We start from the raw sequence: 21,698 nt of genomic DNA, 5'->3' as shown, positions 1-21,698 counted from the left end.
TTGAACACTGGAAACCTGAGCTTAGTTTTTTGACCATACATAAGAGTGAAACTTACAATATTAGAGTACTGTTAAATAGAGTAACAGTTAGAGTAATTCTAAGTTGCAGAATTTGAACTTCATAAGTATTTGCAACAGCTATCCATTTTTTCTTTTTTCTGCCTCACTGACTGCTGGCACTATGCCCACACACATACAATCTCTTTTTTTGTCATATGTAACACTTGACAACACTTAACTCACACAGCCCATTCTTTGTAACTCTAGGTGTTCCTGCAGCAAGCGCTATGTGCTAGCACTACATTTTTGCAAAATGATAGAAGCACTTGATAGGAATAGTAGGTAGGAACATATAGGCAGGAGTATTAGGTAGAAACATATGATAGAAGCATATGATAGAAGTAGTCATTAAGAACATTAGGTAGGAGCTTCTGAGGAATTGTAGGTAGAAACATATAGGCAGGAGTATTAGGTAGAAACATAGAAGTAGAAGCATTAGATAGAAGTAGTCATTAAGAACATTAGGTAGGAGCTTCTGCTAGACTTTCCCTGTGCCAGTTGCTTGTTAAGGGTGAGACAATGAAGGCTAAGAAGTGGTGCTGGAGTTCTTTACTTATGGAGAATTTGTTGCTGTGGCCACCCCTTTGAGGGAGTTCCAATTGGAACAGGCGTCAGAGATATAGATAGATATCCAGTTTTTTGCATTCCTGATTAGGCTTTACTCTCATAAGTTGCAAGTATGGATTTGGTCATTCTCTCATGCACTTGCTGTCATGTAATAACTGTATATTCTAAAATCCATAAGTATTTTTTTCAGGAGTGTAACGTAGATGACAAGGGATGTTATCACGCTAATGTGGGTCCAGAGTTAGAGGGAAAAATGGTGTTAGATGAAGGCAACCAGGCTGTACTCCAACTGTTATGTAAGTTTAATTGCTCATGTTGAGAAATTGGAAATGTTTAATTGGTAAGGCATACTGGTTTTGACTGAATTCTACTCTTCTTCCCATGTATGAGTCATGCTGAGCTGTTTAAGTGGGAGAAACTGTTTTGTAGTTATCCAGCTGGTGAAGAGGAGGAATGTTGGATGTTTAGTAGTTTCATGAGACATTCTTGTCTAAGGGTCTTTCATATATAGGAAAGTATGACCTCAGATATAGTAGTCATGCAATGATTTCGAGCTGAAACAGAGATAGAATAAGAATCAGATAAATGAGAATGCTTACAGTTTTATATGCATGGTTTGTATGGATGTAGAATGAGTGATAAAACCTTAGATTTGAAGGGTGAGAAAGTGTAAAATATATGTTTTTTCATTTGTGTTTGCTGTTTCCTGCATATGTGATTTCATCTTGATAATGATAATGATAATAATAATAATGATAATAATAATAGTGATAATAATTATAGTAATGATAATAATAGGACTATACATATACAAAAGATGGCATGATAAGCAAACTTTTACCTCTGTAATTGGAACATTCACTTGGCCCCTTTGCCTTTATACAAGGGCACTATACATGCATTCTCCTAGTTCTCAGGCACCTCCCTTTCAGATATACAAATGTTGAACATCCTTACAAACCAGTCAACAGCTCTCTCGTCCCCCTCTTGAATGACTCATCTGCACTCCCATCCATTGTTGCTTCACCACACTAGTCTTTATGCAGGGCTTTTGTTACCTCCTATCACACTCCACTTGTTACTTTGCCCCAAGCACATGTACCCCAACACATGTACCCCAAACAGTTTCCTCCTTACCACCTGACACATTAAGTGTCCCTTCAGAATATTGATTAATCCTCATTTTTACATCATCTTTGCCTTGATTATTGCACTTTTTCTCCTCTTGTTCACCTCACACTGTTCACCTTTGAAAACATTTTCTAATTCTCTGATAAGATCACCATTTCTCTGTTGCCCCATCTTTCATTTGATCACTTTTCTGGTCTCATACCTTCTTTGGACCTCCTGTTGATTTCTCTTGTATTCCTCCTAATCACTCTCATTCCATCCATGTAAATATTGTCCATACACCACTCCTTTACGAGTGATTTAAATTCCTTGTTCCACCTCTTACTACCCTTTCTCATAGTCAAAATCCTACGTTGTGTATGTCACATATTCACTGTGCACACTGCTTCTATAAATACCTTCCATTTCTCTTTCACTCTGCAATGCCATCCTACATTCATTGTCTTGCATCTTTGCACACAGGCCATTATTCTAAGCTTTACCACTTTCATCACATCTTTTGCACTAGTATAATTTTCTGTTTTCCTAAAACTTTAAACTTTCACAGTCGCTGTTGCCTAGAAGTGTTCATACTTTTTATCTGCTTCCTCTTTCAGCATGATTTCATCCAACAACCTCTCTTTTATACAGCTGTTGATTTTAACACATGGTCCAGTGATGACCTTTGACCCCATCCCCACTTAACAACATATGTGTGTGCATTTTTTCTCATTAAATACCAAGTATTCCCAAAGACTGTTCCATTTTCAGCACTCAACTTGCTAAAGCTTTCTCCATTTTCATTTACAGTAGAAACCCCACTTTTCTTTGTGATAACTTAAATTGCACCTTACTCTCACATTCATATCCTGTAACACCAAGATTTGATCCCTTGCATCTAGCTTTCTGTCGTCAAAGTGACACTCAGATCCAGAACATAATGTCGTTCAAGATCCAGAATACCTAGCTTTCTGTTATCAAACGTAACATCTGTTTCTACTTATGTTCATCTTGGTTACAGCCATGCTCATTCAGACACTCCAGCCTGAACTTTTAACAGAAATCCTTGGACTGGTAGCGTCTTTATATGACATGCAAACAGTGCATTGACAAAATTCTTACTCTCCATCCCCAGGGGAAGGAGTTAAGAAATTTGTGATTTAGAGGAAAGAATTAATTGGGTTACATGTTCTCAAGAAATAAGTGCGATAAGAAGAGAAAAGGTGATGACCCGCTTTTGGGAGTTCCTGAAGGAAACAAGCAACTGAGATATAGATAGATACGTAGATGTGCTTGTGGATTGATATCCAGCAACCCACATGTATGTGAAACATCAAGGAATGACAGCAATCAGTGTTAGGGCATGAAGGAGGACAGCTTCTGCAGTTCTAGTGGATTGCCCCTCGTATCTCCCTGTTCAGTGACTACTTGCCACTTACTGCAGTACATATATTTATATCTGTGGATCTGGTAAATTTTCTCCTGTATAACAGTGTGGACTCTGCAGAACCTTCCCAAAGACTGCAGTCACCACACTGCCCCTCACTTTTTATTGTTGCTGTCTCATATTTAGCGCACATGCTCATTCACTTAGGCCTTCCACATCATCGTTTGGTCCCTTTTACATAACCTTCCACTTATTTTATCTGTATCTTAGTCTTCCCACATTTGCTGTATCCTCATCTCCATGGTTGTCATATGTAACTTTTTTATTTTGTAGTCTTATACCTCTGTTACTTTGCTTCCAACAGTGGAGTCAGAAGGGCCTGGAGGTCCAACAGTTCTCTTGTCCAAGGATAACTTCATTCACTCATATCCATATGATTGGAGGACTAAGAAACCAGTAATTATTAGGGCATCAAAGCAGTGGTTCATCAATACTGAGCAGTTGAAGGAGAAAGCTCTGGTAAGATATTATGGCCAGAATAATTCATATTTACCATGTTATTGTGATTTGTATTGGACACTTTATTGATTTGGGACAGAAGAGGTCATTGCCCTAGAAAAATTATATTGCTTACTATTTCTTCAGTTTTAAGGTGAAAGCATCTGATTTTTGTCAAAATTAGTTACCAACAAAATATGTTAAGTTTATTTAGTGCTGTTTTCTAAAGTATCAGAATATATTGAGTTGTGGTTCCATATCTAGAGTGTGAAAAACTGATTTCCAAGTAGTGTGATTTTATCAACTAAGGATCAAAAAGCTGACAGGCAGTTTTTATTCTTGTTTGCCATTTCCCACATAGCAAGTTAGTGCCAGGATCAGTTGAAGAATGGCCTCATTTGCTCACATCAACTCTGGTTCTCAACCCCCTATTCACAACCAGGCCTCACAGACAGTTTCCCCAGATTGCTTAATCTGTCTAGCATTAACTTTTAGACGTGCCTCCATAAAACACTTGCACTAGAGTTGCCCTCTGCCAGGAGTCTGTTAAGGACGAAGCACTAAAGGGTAAGAAGTGACGCTGGACTTAACTAGTTATGGAGACTCTGTTGCCTTGGATACCCACTTGAGGAAGTTCTAGATGGGAACAGGCATCATATGTGTAGATAGATAAATAGATGTATACCATTTTGCCCAGACACTCAAAGAATCTTTCCCTCTATCCTTCCATCTCCATTTCAGTATTCTGATGTCCAAATGATTTTAGCACAGCTTCTTCAGCCCTCTGATACATACTCTGCTTACTAGCACATCTCTCTCTTTCCTTATCATTTTTAATTCATTCAACTCCCCATTACACCACATATTTTATTAAACTCATTTCTAGCACATTGTATATATATATATATATATATATATATATCTTCCTTTCTTTCACACTATTCGCCATTTCCCGCCTCAGCGAGGTAGCGTTAAGAACAGAGGACTGGGCCTCTGAGGGAATATCCTCACCCGGCCCCCTTCTCTGTTCCTTCCTTTGGAAAAAAAAAAGAAAAAAACATGAAGAAAGACCTATCCCTGTATACACACATATATACATACATGCACATACCTGTACATATGCTTATACTTGTATACACATGTAGATATTCATGCTTGCTCACCTTCATCCATTCCCAGCTCCACCCCACCCCACGGGAAACAGTATTGCCACCCCCTGTATCAGTGAGGTAGTACCATGAAACAGAGGAAGAAAGGCCACATCTGCTCTCATCCTTATACAAGCTGCCATATGTAATCTTTCGTGCCTCAAAACAGATTTCTTTAGATTGGTTATGCTGAAGGGACAAGTGATTTCCCGTGCATTTGGTAGGTTACGTTTCTCTTTCACACTTTGAGTACAGGAAAGATTGTTTCATAAATTTAGTCACGGAAAGCCTTGTTTTAGAAAATGGGATAATATTGTGTTTATTAAAGGCCATTCATCCTTTATATTTTAATGTGATTTTGCTTAAGAAAAAGGATAACCAATGTGATACCCAAAGTTTAATGGCTTGCAGCTCTCTAGTTCCTCATATTCGTCCATAAGTCATCCCATTTTCAGTTCATGTTTATATTCTTATTGTTCATGTAGAGGTTACTTGCTTCTTTTATGTCGGTTTGAGCAATAGTTAGAATCACAGATAGATGGCTAGATGGCTTCCCCATTTCTGTTGGGTCTTAGATAGTGTTAGGATTTTGAGTGTCAATATTTTGATGTAAGTATAATTTTTTTTTTTACCTAATCCCGAAACTTTCCTTACAGACAGCTTTGGAACAAGTGATTATCCAGCCTAGGAGTGTCCAAACAGGGATGGTTGAGCAGTTAAAAAATCGACCATATTGGTGTATCTCTCGTCAACGGGTGTGGGGTACTCCTATTCCTGTTTTCTATGATGCTTTAACAGGCCAACCAATTGTAGACAGGTATTATTATTGTTTTGCTTACTGATTAACTCTTACCTCTTGTATTTCTTACATACATTAATGGTAGATATACTTCATTTGCTTAATGATGTGTACATCGATGAATATTTTACCTGAATTTAACTAAGTACTGGATACAGTGTTTGATATTATTCAAATTGCATTTTTCTGTCCCATTATTCATTGTTAACACATGCATATGTTCATGCATTACACTGACAATACTACATCAATGATTAAATTTGATTACCTTGTTTATAAATTCTGATGTCGTATTCCTCAGATGTCTTATAATGTTTAAATCTTCTTTACATATTTATCGTTAACATTCACACCTCTATCTCATTTTTCATACTTGATTGCTGTTTCCTCTTTAGCAAGGTAGCACCAGGAGTGGATGGAGAAAGGCCTTTTTTCATGTTTTTGGTGCTACCTTCCTAACATGGAAAATGGAGATCAAGTATGAAAAATGAGTGAAGGACTTCTGTTTTATAAAACTGTAGTTTAGAATTGCATGAGGAACTGTTGAATTATATCTCCATGTTGATGAGGTCAGAAAACTAAACTGTTGTTCAAGGAATGAAGTACCATATGTGTACCGCCAATGAAAACCAATATTACTAGTACATAAATGGTAAATGGTATATGATTATTATAAGCCTTGGAAACAAAATTTATGTAATCACAAACCTGTAATCATTCTGATGTATATGTCCTTGGAATTCTATAGACTTAATTAATTTTCATCCAGAATGAATTGATTATGTATAAGTTTATGATGAACCTCTGTAAATTTATTTTAAGGAGTGATTTTCTTATTCACAGATATGATAACCTATGTTTCAGAAAAATAATTGAACGTGTTGCGAAGGTGTTACATGAAAATGGATGCGAGAGTTGGTGGAAACTTCCAGAGGAAGAGCTTCTTCCCATTGAATTTGTGAAGGATTTTAAACAGCTGGGCAGACAGCTTCCTCAAAAGGTACATTATTGACTTGATTATAAAATAGGAATCTTGCAGCACCATCAAATTTTATTTCCTGTATGTTCTTAATTTATGTTCCTGCTATTTCAGAAAGTAACTGATTTACCTTGGTGTACATTCATACATGCTGTATGAAACTGTTCGTAATTGGGGAATTTTCTGCATATTCATCTTCCATCTGTTAGGGTATATTCTGTTTACAGCTCTGAACTGTTGGCAAATTAAGCATTTATTCTATGATGATATTTCATGTGCAATATTTGGCTTGTTAAGATGTTATTGACCCTATTTCTAATGTTAGGTTCTAAGTTGGAAAAAGAATGATATCCATAAGTCATTTTATATAAAAGGAAAGCACATTGCATCTTGCATATCTAGGCCACTTTAGAACTTTGTAGAATTAGTCTTTACCCATACTTTCATTGATGGAAATTATTAAAATTACAGTGAAATGGTAATGTGTACATAAGAGGAACCTGCACCTCTTATAAGAATGATGTAAGTGTCCTGCTTCTCTTGAGAAGGGACCAAAAATACCAGAATTTTTCTTTTACGGAGGATAGAAAGTAGTGTTCCATGAATGAAATGATTTGAACATCTGACTGCTCATCTCACTCTGTTTGGGAGAGTATTGTTACATGCAAGAAGTTTTTCTGAGTTTAAGACCTTATAAAGACTGTAACTTTCTGTGATTGTTATGATATGCAGAACCTTGCTAATTTATTTGTTTTTCAGGACTGAATGTAAGTCTTGTAGACACGATTGTTTATGTTCATTGAAATGTCAGGTATGAGCATTGATTAGTTTCATTTGTGTTAATTAAACATTTATGAATTGCTTTGAACTTACATAAAACACCCTTTTTTTCAGGGTATGGACATCCTAGATATCTGGTTTGACTCAGGATCATCATGGTATAGTGTTTTGGGCAACCCTTCAGCCAATTTGTACCTTGAAGGTGTAGATCAATTCACTGGCTGGTTCCAGTCATCTCTCCTCACTTCTGTAGCTTCAACAGGGAAGGCCCCTTACAAGTGAGCTTTTTGCAGTATTTACATGTTTATTTAGGAGGCAAAGGATGGTATACAGAAAGTTAAATATAGTAAGCCTTCAGAAGTTGGTCAAGTTACTTGGGAGATGTTAAAGAATTTTCAGTGGCATGAAATGTTCAGGTATATTATTGAAAACTTTGATTTTTGTCATTCAGCCTGTCTCCACCATTTTTTCTGTACTTGACACACAGCTGTAGAGACATATGTTATAAATGACTTGTTATTACTATCTAGTAGGTAGGTAGTAGTTAGAGGCAGCCACCGACCATGGAGGTATATTACCAGTACTACCTGCCTAGGTATTGGGAATGTTAGTGATGGTTGAGTAATGAGCCAGCCAGACATCTTGTTTGTTGTGAAACCTCTCGCAAGTGAACGCTGGGAACACCAATCCCATCCATTAAAACATTAAGTAGATGACATTGCACAACCTTGACACACTCGAGGGTTTCCTTTATACATGATTCTTTATCCAAAGTTATTGTTGTTGACGAGAATGTAAATCACTAGATTGTTACTGATTATTAGAGTTGAAAGTGATAGATTTAGTGGAGTGTGAGTCATGTGAGCTTCTTCATCGTACTTCAGCACAGCACTATTCCAGTGGTGAATCATGAAATATAAGATAAGAAGATTCAGCAATTTTATCAGGGTGAAAATGCTTCACATTAGCCATGTGTACCTCTGGCACTTGAATTGTACAGAGGCTACAGAGTAGTTACTTGAGAGGATTGCTTGGCTGTCTAGCAAGGTCTAAACAGGGATGGGTATCCTGAAGGATGAGTTCTACTTAGCAGGGTTGAACAGCCTGAGGGGTGACCTCTACCTACTGTTCCAACATTTTGCAGTGTAAGTGGTATTAGCAGCAGTTAGTCAACAGAGCTGTGAATATTATTTTCATTATAATGAGTAGTTTTTTCATCTGGAGTTAAAAAACTTCAGGAGTTTTATGGTTTATGTATCAGCCAGACAAGTCATTGGGTATTAATATAGGGTAAATATTATTGATATTGCTTTTCTTACAATCCATCAGTCATTAGGCATTTATCCCAGGCATTTTATGTGAGAATGTTTAGAAACTGAGGTTCAGAACCAAATTCTTCTACAGATAGGGGCTCAGAATTCAGTTCTCGGAAATAGAGGTTCAGAATCAAATTCACAATGGTGACAGATGAATCAGTAGTTACTGAAAAAATAATGGGAAAGGGAAGCCACACTTGTAATCTGGGTATTTTGTCTTTATTCCTGTCTTGTCAGTTTCATTTCATCTTATAGATGCATAATTCATGTTACAAAATGTGGGTTTTGATAATGTGCTTCTTGCCCCACTACTCGAGAGTTGCTTGTATAATAAATGTATATACCCTGGGGGCTTTTTAAACCAGGAATGAGTACTATTAAGTTGGTGAACTAGATTGCATGATGACTGTTCAGATGGCTTATTTCACCTTGGTACACCATATACATTGACCTATGTCATGGAAGGGTTATCATTAGCTGCTTCCACTGTTTTGATTGTCAAAAATGTTTTAGTACTTGTTTATCAGGTCTAGTATTTGAGTTATGCCTGTTAGAGATTTACCTAGTGTATTAAGTTATTGGAGAAGTATTTACCTATTTAGATTGAATAGTTGCAGGATAGTCAAGTTGTTATCCTTCCCACTTTGTATATGACTGCACATTTTTTGTCTTAGTATATTCATCATAAATTGGCTTAATTAGGTAGAGAGTTTGAATAGGGATGAATGAAACTATATTTTTGCACCTCCCCTTTGGCTCCTGATTGACTACATTTGCATACAAAAACCTGAAGTTGCCCAACTTGGCTTTTGCATCAGTTGGATTCACGAGACTGTTACTTGTAAAAGGAGTGGCAACATAATTTAGGGAGTTTGGTTTCCAAGTGATAGGTCAGCCATACCTTGAAAAGGCAGATAGGAAAAAAGTGTTCTTTGTTCCACATTTTTAACTAATCTTGAAATGCTTTGATTACCATTTACCTGCTTAGATAAGTTCATCCATTTCTATTTTATTTAAAAACTGTGTACTTTGAAGAATCAGGTCAAAATAAACTCTATAGAAAGTCAAGCATAAAAGGATTATTATAAGGATACATTTTTCAGGTCACTGTATGTCCATGGCTTCACACTGGATGAGGCTGGAAATAAAATGAGTAAATCTTTAGGGAACGTTGTTGACCCTGAAGTAGTCACAGATGGAGGGAAGGATCTCACAAAACACCCAGTATATGGGGCTGATGTCCTAAGGCAAGTGGATTGTGAATATAGTTTTAGACTGCTATTGGGAAATAGATTTGCTTTTGATAAAAGAGTGATTTCATTTTTGAAAAAGATAAATTTTGCTTTGGAAATAGGTGTCCTAGTCTGAGTTTTCAAGGTGTGCTGTTGCACTTGTTGTACTCTGATTTAGTTTTAGCCTAAAGATGAAATGGATGGAATGTTTTGGTTGAATTATGGAAATTTAAGTTTGATAAAGAAAACAGTAGTATAACAGGTTTTAGAAAGACCATCAAAGCTTTGTGTTAAGGTAATGTGAATGGCTTCTAATATGTGGTCTCCTCTGATCACTGCATCTAGTAATTGACCCCGGAACATTACACCTGACCTCAGAACACTGTACTTGACCCTGGGATGCTGTACCAGACCCCATGACACTACCCTTGACCCCGGGACACTACACTCGACCCCGGGATACTACGCTTGACCCCAGGACACTGTACGTGATCCCAGAACTCTACACCTTGACTCTGAGACACTACACTTGGCTATGGGACATTACATTTGATCTTGGGACATGACACTTTACTCCAGGACATTATGCTTGACATGGAGACAGTACACTTGACCGCCAGACATTACATTTGACTCCGGGACATGACACTTGACCAGGAGACACTACACTTGACCCTGAGACATTACACATGACTCAGAGACATGACACTTGACCCTGCAACACTACACTTGCCCCTGGAACATTACATTTGTCCTTCGGGACACTACACTTGACCCCCAGACATTACACTTGACCCAGGGACATTATGCATGACTCTAGGAAATTACACTTAAACCAGGACACTACTCTTGACCTTGTGACATGACACTTGACCCTTGGACATGACACATGACCCTGGGACATGACACTTGACCCTGGGACACTACTCTTGGCCTGGGACACCCTGATAGAAATGTTATGTAAAGTTACCATTGAACACACACAGTAGGAATGGCAAGTTATTCATAAGATTGTATCCTGTACATTTATACCGCACTTAAAGAATCACAAAGAACATATAGAGAAGGTCCAGAGAAGGGCAACAAAGATGGTACCAGTATAAAGTGAGCTGAGTTATGGGGAAAGGCTAGAGGCTTTAAATATACCCATCTTGCAGGAGAGAAGAGTGAGGGATGACCTGATCACAATTCTCAAGTTTTGATGAAGTGGACAGTGAACAATTCTTCAAGAAATGTGGGGTTAGAACAACCAGAGGACTTAACATGAAATTAAGCAAGAAAATTATTAAAAAATGAATCAAAGAAGTATTTTTATAGTATATGAGTGTTGGATTAATGGAACAGAATGACTGAGGACATGGTGAATATTGACATCATACATAGATTTATGAAGTTGTATGATAGTAGAGAATGTTCTAGAGATTGGGTCCCACAAGTGTAGAGCTCAATCCCTGTACTGTGCAAGAGACGGGGCCCCACAAGTGTAGAACTTCCTCTTTGTTTATTGTACAAGAGAAGAGTACCCACAAGTGTAGAACTCCCTCTCTGTACAGTACAAGAAATGGTGCCCCATGGGTGTAGAACTCCCTCCCTGTAAAGTACAGGAGTTGGAGTCCTATGAATCAGGAACTCCCTCAGTGTTCAAGACAAGAGATGGGATCCTACAAGTGTAGAACTCCCTCCCCATACAGTACAAGGGATTGGGCCCCATGAGTGTAGAACTCCTTCCCTGTACAAAGCAGATACATGATAGCATATATATGCCACACAAAATGCCCTCTAACAGCAAGGGTTCGAGTCTGGACCTTTTGCGTGGTAGCTGGGAATGCTAACTGCTTGGCTGTAATCGCCTTAATAGGGACATGACTGCCTTTAATAGGGCCTCAGTTGCCCATGCCATCCAACATGGATAAATAAAAAAAAAACATGAGTTTACCAATCAGCCTCAAGCAGCCTGACTAAGCAAAAGACCAAAACACAGATTGGTCATAGAATCAGCAGCAGAGGTACAGGAACCTCTAAAACCATTAAAAGGTAAGGTAAGGCATATGTACAGTATAGCTACTCACCAATACTGTAGTATAGCAGTATATATGTATGGAACATTATGCATTTAAATCCCTATTGTTATGTGTAGGTATAAGTTGGTACTTCCCACTGTTGTTTATATATGATTTCTTTTTGAATTACCAGGTGGTGGGTTGCGGGCCATGCAACAAACCATGCCAACATAACTGTTGGAAAACGAATCCTAGACCAGAGTAAAGAGAATGTGCAAAAAGTGAGATCAGTGCTGAGGTTCCTTCTTGCTACACTACAAGACTACAAGCCCTGTGAACACAGCCTCCCAGTTGCTGACCTTAGGCTTGTAGATCAGTATATGCTGCATTTACTGTATGAGCATATTGAAAAGGTACTGGCTGTTATGAAAAATTGAATCTAATATGTACAGGATTGAAGTGCTGGTGTAGATATGCAATGAATTCAGAAATAATCTTTTACACTTTTGCTGCATAACTGAATTTCATGCTGGTTCCTAAGGTATCAGTTATATTCCTAAAAACAAAATTATCTTCTTATTACCACACATCTCTTTTACCCTTTCATTACTTACTCTATCAAACCACCTGACACCCCATATTGTCCTTAAACATTTCATTCCCGACACATCCATCCTCCTCTGTACAAACCTATCTATAGCCCATGCCTCACAACCATATAATGTTACTGCCAATACTATTCCTTCAGACATACTCATTTGTGACCTCTCAGAGTGCTGAAAAATGTGTGGGAAGAGAACGTTACCTGGGAAGGAAGAAAGGGTGAGGAGATGTGTGCTATTAAAAAGAGCATGGTTGAGGGAACAGAAGAGGGTGCTGAAATGGTTTGGACGTGTGGAAAAAATGGGAGGAAAAGCCGACAAAGAGAATATGTATGTGTCAGAAGTGGAATGAGCAAGGAGAATGGAGAGACCAAATTGGAGATGGAAGGATGGAGTGAAAAAAAATTTGAGCAATTGGAGCCTGAACATGCAGGAGGGTGAAAGGTGTGCATGGGTCGACATACTGCCCGTGGACTGAACCAGGTCATGTGAAGTGTTTGAGATAATCCATGGAAGATTCAGTGCATTACATGTGACAGCTAGAGAATGGATGTGAGAAGGTGCAACATTTTTTTGCCTGTGCTGCATCACTGACGTGGGAAACGATGATTAAGTATGAAAAAGTTCATGCTTGATCACTGTTTCCTGCATTAGGATGGAAATTCCAGGAACAGACATCCTCTTTGTCAGCCTTTCCTCATTCATACTCTCCATATGTGCAAACCATTTCAACGCACCCTCCTCTGGTCTCTCAACCACACTCTTTTTATTACCACACATCTCTCTTACCCTTTCATTACTTACACGATCAAACCTCCTCACACCATATATTGTCCTCAAACATTTCATTTCCAACACATCCACCCTCCTCTGTACAACCCTATCTATAGCCCATGCCTCGCAACCATATAATATTGTAGGAACTACTGTTCCTTCAAACATACCCATTTTTGCTCTCCCAGGTACCATTCTCACTTTCCACACATTCTTCTTTTCCCCCTGGACTTTACTTCTGTTTACACCGCAAATGAAGATCACCATTGTTAAGGTTGTATCATTGGAGTACAATTTCATCAGAAAAACTTTTCACTCCAAAGGAGCCCATCCTTTTCCTGCTACCAATTGTAGTACAGCCTTAAAGGTCCAGGAGCTTCTGGAAAAGGGGTCCCAGGGTTATATAATGATGATGACATCTTCATATAAAGTTGTGTGTCACATGTATAACTCATCTGTAAAGCAATAAAATCAACTCAAAAGACAAAGACTTAATGGCCATATCCACCACAGGTTCAGTGAAACTCAGGTTACACACATTAGACAGTAGCAATGCGTATGTGGCAGTTATTTCAAGATTTTGGGGATATTCATGTATGTCACAGTAGAGTGATATTTGTGTTAGCCATGGGGTGAAAGGATTCTTCATGGAATGTCTCCTTTTTGGTATCTTTGAACTTCAGTAATAATCATATTTTAACTTGTTAATTGAAAGTTTTTACTGTTTGTGTGATTTAGGATGAAATCAGAATCTCTAAAAGTTTAATTGAAATACTTCCCTTCAGTTTTATATTACCCATATTGTATATCTTCCATGCCATTCCATGTTTTCTATCTGTCTGACTCTCTTCCTTCTTTCGGTTCTTTCCACATATTTGTCTCCTTATCTGTAGCATCCAGGCCATTCCTGATTTCGAAACAGGAATGCTTTTAGGGTCATTTTCAAACAGTTGAATCATTTTATAACTCAACATATTAGTGAGATTGTCATCAGATAACTTTTTATGAAAGTGTATTGGTAGCCATTTACTTGGAATATAACACATAAATGTGTTAGATGGTTGATGGTAGTTTCTGGAGGTTTACTGGGAAAAAGTAGTAGTTGGTAGGCTGCAAACGACCTGGAAGGTATATTATCAGTACTTCCCGCCTGGGTATCAAGAGGGTTAGTGACAGCTGCATAATGAGCCAGCATCTTATTGATTGCTAGGTTGCACTTGTCTGACCAAGGTAGCAGTCTTTTCTTTCTATCTCACCCACATGTGGACTGCTGGTATTCTGTCCACAGACATACAACCTCTTCTTGTTGTACATAACATTTGACAACACTTAATTCATATCAGTCATTCTTTTTAACTCTAGATTTGCTGGGATGAGCACTACGTGTTAGCCCTGCCTTTTGGTAATATGGTAGGAGCAGTAGATAGAAACAGCATTTATGAACATTTAGGCTTGGGCATTAGGTAGAAGTAGTCAGGCGGAGCTTTAGGTAGGAGCTTCTGCAGAAACTGCCCTAGTTTCCCTCTGCCAGTGGCCTTTTAAGGGTGAGGTACTAAAGGCTAAGAAGCAGCACAGCACTGTTGTTCAATGATTATGGAGACTCCATGGTCGTGGCCATCCTCTTAAAGGGAATTCCAGGTGGGAACAGGGATCAGAGAAATAGATGATAATATGGAGAAAGTACAGTGCGACACATGTATCTCCTGAATGTTATAAAAGGCAACTGAGAGGGTTGGGAGTCAGGAGCATTAAATCCATTCCATCTTGTATTTTTATACTGTCAAGGAGCAGAGGTAGGAGCCAAATAAAGACTTTCTCAGAAGCTCAATTGTCAGTTTCTTATTTCACTTCGCTAAAGGAGGAAATGGTGAATAGTTATGAAACAAGGTACTGAACACATGCAGCTTAGTAAGAAATTATGGAAATGCAGAGAATAGAAGTGATCTTAAGATTGTTTTGGGTTTGAGAGTGAGGAGCAGACCTTGAATCAGTAAGGCTGCATTAATGGTCTGTTCCAAGACGGTATACATTGATTGGAGAATTACTGTAACAGATTTTATAAACTTGTCATTGGCATTTGTAGTTTGAATTTCACATTAAATTTATTACTAATGATAATAACTTTTTGTGCTGTAATTTCTATGAAAGTTGTAGAATCATCTGATAGTTCTTTAAATTATATCAAATGAAAATCAGCTTTAAATTTTCATTTACTTAATAAGGTCCTTTTCTTTCTTTTCTAGATATGGCATTATTATGAGAATTTTCTCTACCATCGAGTTACAGCAGCATCAGTTGCTTTTATCACTACTACCATATCTGGATTTTATATCTCAGTTGTAAAGGACAGGTACCGTATCAACTGATTTTAAGGACTAAATTTTCCAAAATGGTATTATCATACCTTTTCTTTATACTGTGTGTTCATTTGTATTTGTAGTTGTACTTCTTTGTGTCTAACCCATTTTTTAGCATTATAAGGACTTTTGACTGCTCTCCTTAGATATTCTCTCTATCATTTCTTCTTTATCCATTGTGTCTTTATCTCTGTATCACATCACCACTTTCTGTCTGGTTACCTTACCATTTATTGAAAATTCAAAACTTAATACCTTGGTCTTATGCACTTCATTCTCACCAGTTCCTTTCAGAAAAGTATTAGCCACTGGTTTACTAATACCCAGTGCAGTTTTGCTTGTGTGAAAAGAAGGATGCACACAAAATTGTCAGACTCGTTGATAAGTCTTCAGGCTTCTTCCACAGCAATGAAATGTAGGTTGTGATAAGTCTATAGACTTGTAGTGTCTGCAAAGACGTTGTCTTCCTTCATATATTTTCAAAAGTGATACATTGCTAAGGTTTATAAAGGGTACAAGCATATGACACTTGATGAAATCACCCTGAGAGTATCATATGCTTGCACTGACGAACACAATGATATGTCAGTCCACAAGTCCCTTCACTATGTATTTTTTATGCTGAAATTGTCTGTTACACTCTAGCAAAGTAACATCAGGAACAAATGAACAAAGACTTCATTTGCAAACATCCAGTCTTTGGCTTTCATGTATGATGCTGTGAGAGTCGTTTCTAGGCAGGAGTGGGAACTTGCCTATCAAACATGCTGACCTAGTAATTCATGTGCTGCAACCACTATGTGGCCACCAGTCATGAAAATTTAATCACAAAATTTTTGAAAAGAGGTTTAATGGAGGTAACCATGAATTTGAAAATGCAAGTTCTCATGACTCCTCAGTATATGTTGAAAGCTCGCCTCATATGTGATTTAAACTCTGTGTGATGATTTCAATTTAGCATTCATGATCCAGTTAAGTATGTGGAAAAAGTATTTTTGATTTGAACAGATTGATGTATAGAGCTATTTTAAAGATTTTTGGCTTTGTTTCCTCTTATATGTGTATAATTTTCAGACTTTATTGTGAAGCACAACTAGGGAGCAAGAGAATGTCTGCATTACTGGTACTTCACCATTTGCTTCATCACCTGTTGCTGTCACTTGCTCCTGTCTTGCCACATCTCACTGAGGAAGTTGCTCTGCACAACCACAGTAATAAAGGTGATTTAAGTATCTGTGCTAAGAGAACTATGTTCCGCTAAAAAAAAGGTTACCTTTTACATGGTATTTTAGAAATACACGGTACTTCAGTTCAAATTATACTGTTGAAGTGTAGAATATAGCATTCAAAATGCACCCATACCCAACTTAACAGGGTAGATACATCCCTGGAAAGTTCATTATGAAGTGAAATTCGGGTAAGTGAAACCCATTTTTCCGTAGACTTCAATTTTATACTTAGAAATACATTAGAAAAGATGAAATTTTGGCTCCAAGATATAATGAAAATAAACTTGAGAAGTTAGAAAACATTTCTAAATCATATGTAGACTCAGTTCTGTTTTAGTAAGATATGATATTTCAGTACTAGAAATTTTTCATATGTGCTTACTGTTTAACACTTTAGTGAGGTAGCATCAGGAACAGATGATGGAGCTTTAGAGGAAAATCATCAGTTTTTTCCTTATTTTTATGAAAATTACATCAGGAGGGGTGGATTTCCAGCTCCATGCTCCTCCTGCATTTATTTGCCTTCTACAAAATGCATAAAATACATGGGTATTGTTCTTTTTTCCATATCCCCCTGTGATAGTCCTAGCATTAAGGCAGACATAATGAAAATATCCTGGGGACTTGGGAGAAAGAATACATCCCACATATTCCTTGCATGTCATAGGTGGCAACCAGTTATGGGGACTTTTTTGCTGTGGTCAACCTCTTGAAAGAGTTCCCAAAGGGAATGGGCATCATAGATATAGACTGATATCCAGATAGATCTTTGTTGCATTTCTTTAGACACTCTATATTAGTTCAATGTACTTCTGTAAATGCATTGACCAGACTTGAGAGCATATTATAATTTTGGCCTTATTTGGGACATGAACAGCTTGCTGAACATTTCCATGTTCATTCTGGAATAAAATGTGATATTTGCAAGCAGACATATTGTCTCCTTTAATAATCTGCTAAGGTGAGACTCTGTGGAGATAGGTTAGGGATGATGTTGACTTCTGATTCTCTTTTACATGCATATTATTGTAGCTTATTTCCTGCAAGATGATGTTCATGCTGAGGCTTTCTTTAGATGTGTCCCCTACTCATCACTTTACAGTTTACCCCCTTGAATTTAACCATGTATTAACAGTCCAGCTTCGGAGTTTGTCTGATAGTCCCCATGTAGTTTGATAAGGTAATCCTCACTTATAACATCTTTCATGACCTTTGCATCATCAGTAATCCTGTTCAGGTTTGAGTTCACTCCTTTTGGTAAGTCATTTATATCCTTTAAAATTTTGAAACATTAATGATATAGACAGTGAACAGGTTTTAAGGAGGTATAGGGATAAAATGACCTGAGGACATGACGTGAAATTAAGCCAGAAACTAGTTAAACTTGTATGAGACTTGAGAGTGTTCATGAGATGGGGCCCCCCTTAAAGTAAAACTCTCTCCCTGTACAGTACAAATAGATGATAATGATAAGTAATAACATTGTTTAAGAAGAATAGTGGTTCCAGAACAGAAGCTTAGGTATTCCACTGGTGACTTCAACCATGTTTGTGTGTGCATGACTCTATTTGTAAATACCCTTTTGCACAGTATGGGAAGGGAATTTTACACTTTTAGGGCCCCATCTCTTTAAATTTATCATCCCAAGGAGATGTTGTAACCCTTCTAGTTAAGTTTATGTAATAGGTGTGATGTGAAATTGCTAAAGTTAGGAAATGCCTGAAAAATCATGAAAATAAGAAATGGGACTGAGGAAAACATAAGGAACTTTTCCATTGGATGGCACCATATTTTGTTCAAGATTAGGTAAAGTAACAGTTCTTTTAACTGAATTGTTAATATGAGCATATGAATTTTCTCATGTATTCTTTAAACCAAATGAATTTTGGATTTGGTAACAGTTTTCACTTTACTAGCAATGTCTTTGATTTGTATTTTGATTTGTTCATCTATCTGATGCTTATCCCCGCCAGGAACTCTTTTCAGGAGGGTGTTCTCCACTTAATCCTGTCCTTAAATGCCTCCCTTATATACACCGTTCCACACATTCTTCCTCCATTTCTCTCCCCTTATTGCTGTTAATGTCATTCCAGTTTATAAGGGGTAAATCAAATGCACATAACTATGCACCTTTGGTTAAAATTTATTTTACAAACATGAGATTCTTACCTTAGGGATGCCTGAAATCCCCATGAATGTTTTATCCCCAGCATATATTTAAGACTACCACGAGTTACAAATGTCAATGTAGTTCTTACAAATAATCTAGTGCCACTTCTTTTCAGATTGGCGTGTATTTCAACAAAAGACTAGTGGTACCCCTACATCTTGGCAGCAGCAGAAGTTGGCCAATAAATTTGAACATTGTTTAACAGTTCGAAAAGAATTATATCATCGCTTTCCAAACACAGATCCTCTCAGATTGAACATTAGGCTCACTGCTGGTGGCAGTTTTTTTGAAGCTCTCAGGGTAATTATGCTGCAATTTTCTACATGTTGTATGTGCCAGACTATAATTGTACTGGTCTTTTATCTATTTTTTTCCTCTAAAACAATAGATCCTTAGGAATACACCCAATTTGTTTTAGAGGAGTTATTCATAATACTGTAATGCACAGTATTATGTATTTACTGTAAGCTACTCTCCATTCCAAGCCAAAGGTTGAATTTTGGATATGTTTCATACAAAAAGCTTAAACCTCTATTCTAACTGCACCTTAAAGTTGAATCACTACTTTGGAAATCAGTTGGAGGCAGGCAGAGAGAGCATGGGAGCACTGATATACCATGTTGCCTGTTCATGTTAAATCTAGATGCATGGACAGATTAACTCTAGTAAATGTTTAATTTTGGTGATGTGTGAATAGTTTGTTCATTTATTTATTTATTTGAATTATAGTTTTAATGTTGTTCCACAAATCTTTAGTTGCATCTGTAGTTAAGATATGCATCTAGCTTACTTATTGAGTTCTTGCCACATTTTCACATGGTGGATTTTTAACAGTATGAGACTCCTTATGTTATTGTACCTAAAAGTGCATTTTTTTGGTATATCTGTTCATATAGTGGTTGTTATTGCTTACTTTTCACCCACCTCCCTTGGCTGTATCAAATGTGTAGCAGTACTTATCACTAAATCCAACATATTTCCATTTCTTAGGAAGTTGTACACAATATGGCATTGAAAACTTTATTCCAACATACATTCATCTGTTTCCTTCATGGTTACTGGTTGCTTGTTAAAGACCTGGTTTACACTAAGGTTGTTGAAATCACAGTTTCACTATCTTTCAGTTTAGTGATTTATTTCATTGTGCAACATTTCACTCCTCACTTTGTTTATGATGCCAATACACAACTCAGAATATATATTTTTTTTTCATTCTTAATCTGGGGATGCATGAATCATAGCCTTTAGCATGCATTTTATCAACTGAGACCACTCAGTTTTTTCCCCTGCTTTATTAGGGATCCCCTCCTGTGGTTGCACCATTTTATAAATTTGTCAAATTCTTTTGTCACTAATTCAGCTACTAATTGTCTTTTAACCACGTTTATATATGATTCATTTATGACAGTTATATCAAGCTTGGAGTTTGCATATCTGATTAGTTCACCTTGTTTAGATGGTGTGCTTCTGGGAATTGTGGAAAAGACTTTAAGCATATTATTTGATTTAGTTTGGTCTTGTGAAACAATAATCTTACCTAATCTATTAGTTTAAATGGTCCTGACCTGATGTAGCACCGGAAAGGTAGCTTGTTCCAATCAGGTCAGCACCTGAGCTACCAGCATTTTTCTCAGAGCTGGGCTAAGGTCAGGGGAAAATGCATTTTTGTTTAAGATAAGAATTTTGATTTTTTTTATTAATAATTTGGCATGTTCTTTATGTATTCAAATAACATTTTGTATAAGTTTGTAGTTCCTACCTTATTCATATTGTCCTTGTTTACTAAGTAGGTTTCTGTCATGGGTCACATCCCACAGGTCTGTAAAATGAATTTCATCCTTAGTCTTGCAAATTCCCCTTCCATGTTTATTGATGTCTATGCTTGGAAATGGTAGTGCTGGATGCTATGCGTGGATAGCGTTTTACCTTCCCATTTTAACCTTTTTAGAAGTATCTTGAATCATCTTCCTAATTCTATGCAACTAAGGTGGGAGAAACAATTGTGTATATAGTTTTTGACTTCCACTGTCTTCAGACCTACCACTAATGGTACTTTTGTTTGGTTGAATTAAATTATAAAATTTAGGCTTATAAGCCAAGCACTGGAGCATCTGAGGCTATTCAGAGCAACTTTTGGTTGGTATCAGGGGGGTAAGCAATTGCGTATTAATAGTTTCTTTTACTTACAGTATCCTCAGACCTACTGGTAATGGAACTGTTAGTTGATATCCCTTTGATTTTTCAATGATGTTATTGATCTTGGCTTCTTGGTCAGAGTTGTAACATTTCTCGTGGGACTCTTGCATGAAACTCTGTTTGGTGTCTGATTAGGGAGTCATCAAGTAACAAATTTTAGGCCCATTGAGATTTGTTTCATGTAGTACATGAAACCTGTTTGCTGGCAGTTCTCAGTATTCTCACTGTAGGTGTACACATGAACCATACAAGTCTATGAATTGTCTATGGTGTTGGCAATAGGCAGATTGGCTTTTCCCGGCTGCCATAAGCAGCACTAATGAAAAATTAGATAATGTATACAGTAGTATTTCCTTAATTAGTTACTGTAACTGGTCTCTTTTGCTATATCACACCTGCCATGATGGTGTGATACACATTATAAGAATATTGCACTCAATTCTTCCCATTTCTAAAACTCACTGATTCAATCTTTATAATATTCATTACCGACA

General features: G+C 37.3%; 1 protein-coding gene across 1 annotated transcript in view; it reads left to right on the top strand.

Annotated features, from left to right (window-relative positions):
* The window catches only part of IleRS-m (Isoleucyl-tRNA synthetase, mitochondrial), a 36,922-nt gene that overhangs the window by 10,631 nt on the left and 4,593 nt on the right, over nt 1–21,698 (top strand). Inside the window, 10 exon segments of the mRNA XM_071672539.1 lie at nt 818–923; nt 3,489–3,643; nt 5,427–5,587; nt 6,434–6,569; nt 7,443–7,606; nt 9,748–9,891; nt 12,070–12,289; nt 15,496–15,602; nt 16,684–16,829; nt 19,124–19,308. Coding sequence (XP_071528640.1) covers nt 818–923; nt 3,489–3,643; nt 5,427–5,587; nt 6,434–6,569; nt 7,443–7,606; nt 9,748–9,891; nt 12,070–12,289; nt 15,496–15,602; nt 16,684–16,829; nt 19,124–19,308 — 1,524 coding nt within the window.

This window comes from Panulirus ornatus, chromosome 17, assembly GCF_036320965.1.
Source record: "Panulirus ornatus isolate Po-2019 chromosome 17, ASM3632096v1, whole genome shotgun sequence".
Classification (NCBI taxonomy): domain Eukaryota; kingdom Metazoa; phylum Arthropoda; class Malacostraca; order Decapoda; family Palinuridae; genus Panulirus; species Panulirus ornatus.
This window is presented reverse-complemented; position numbering and strand designations above follow the sequence as displayed.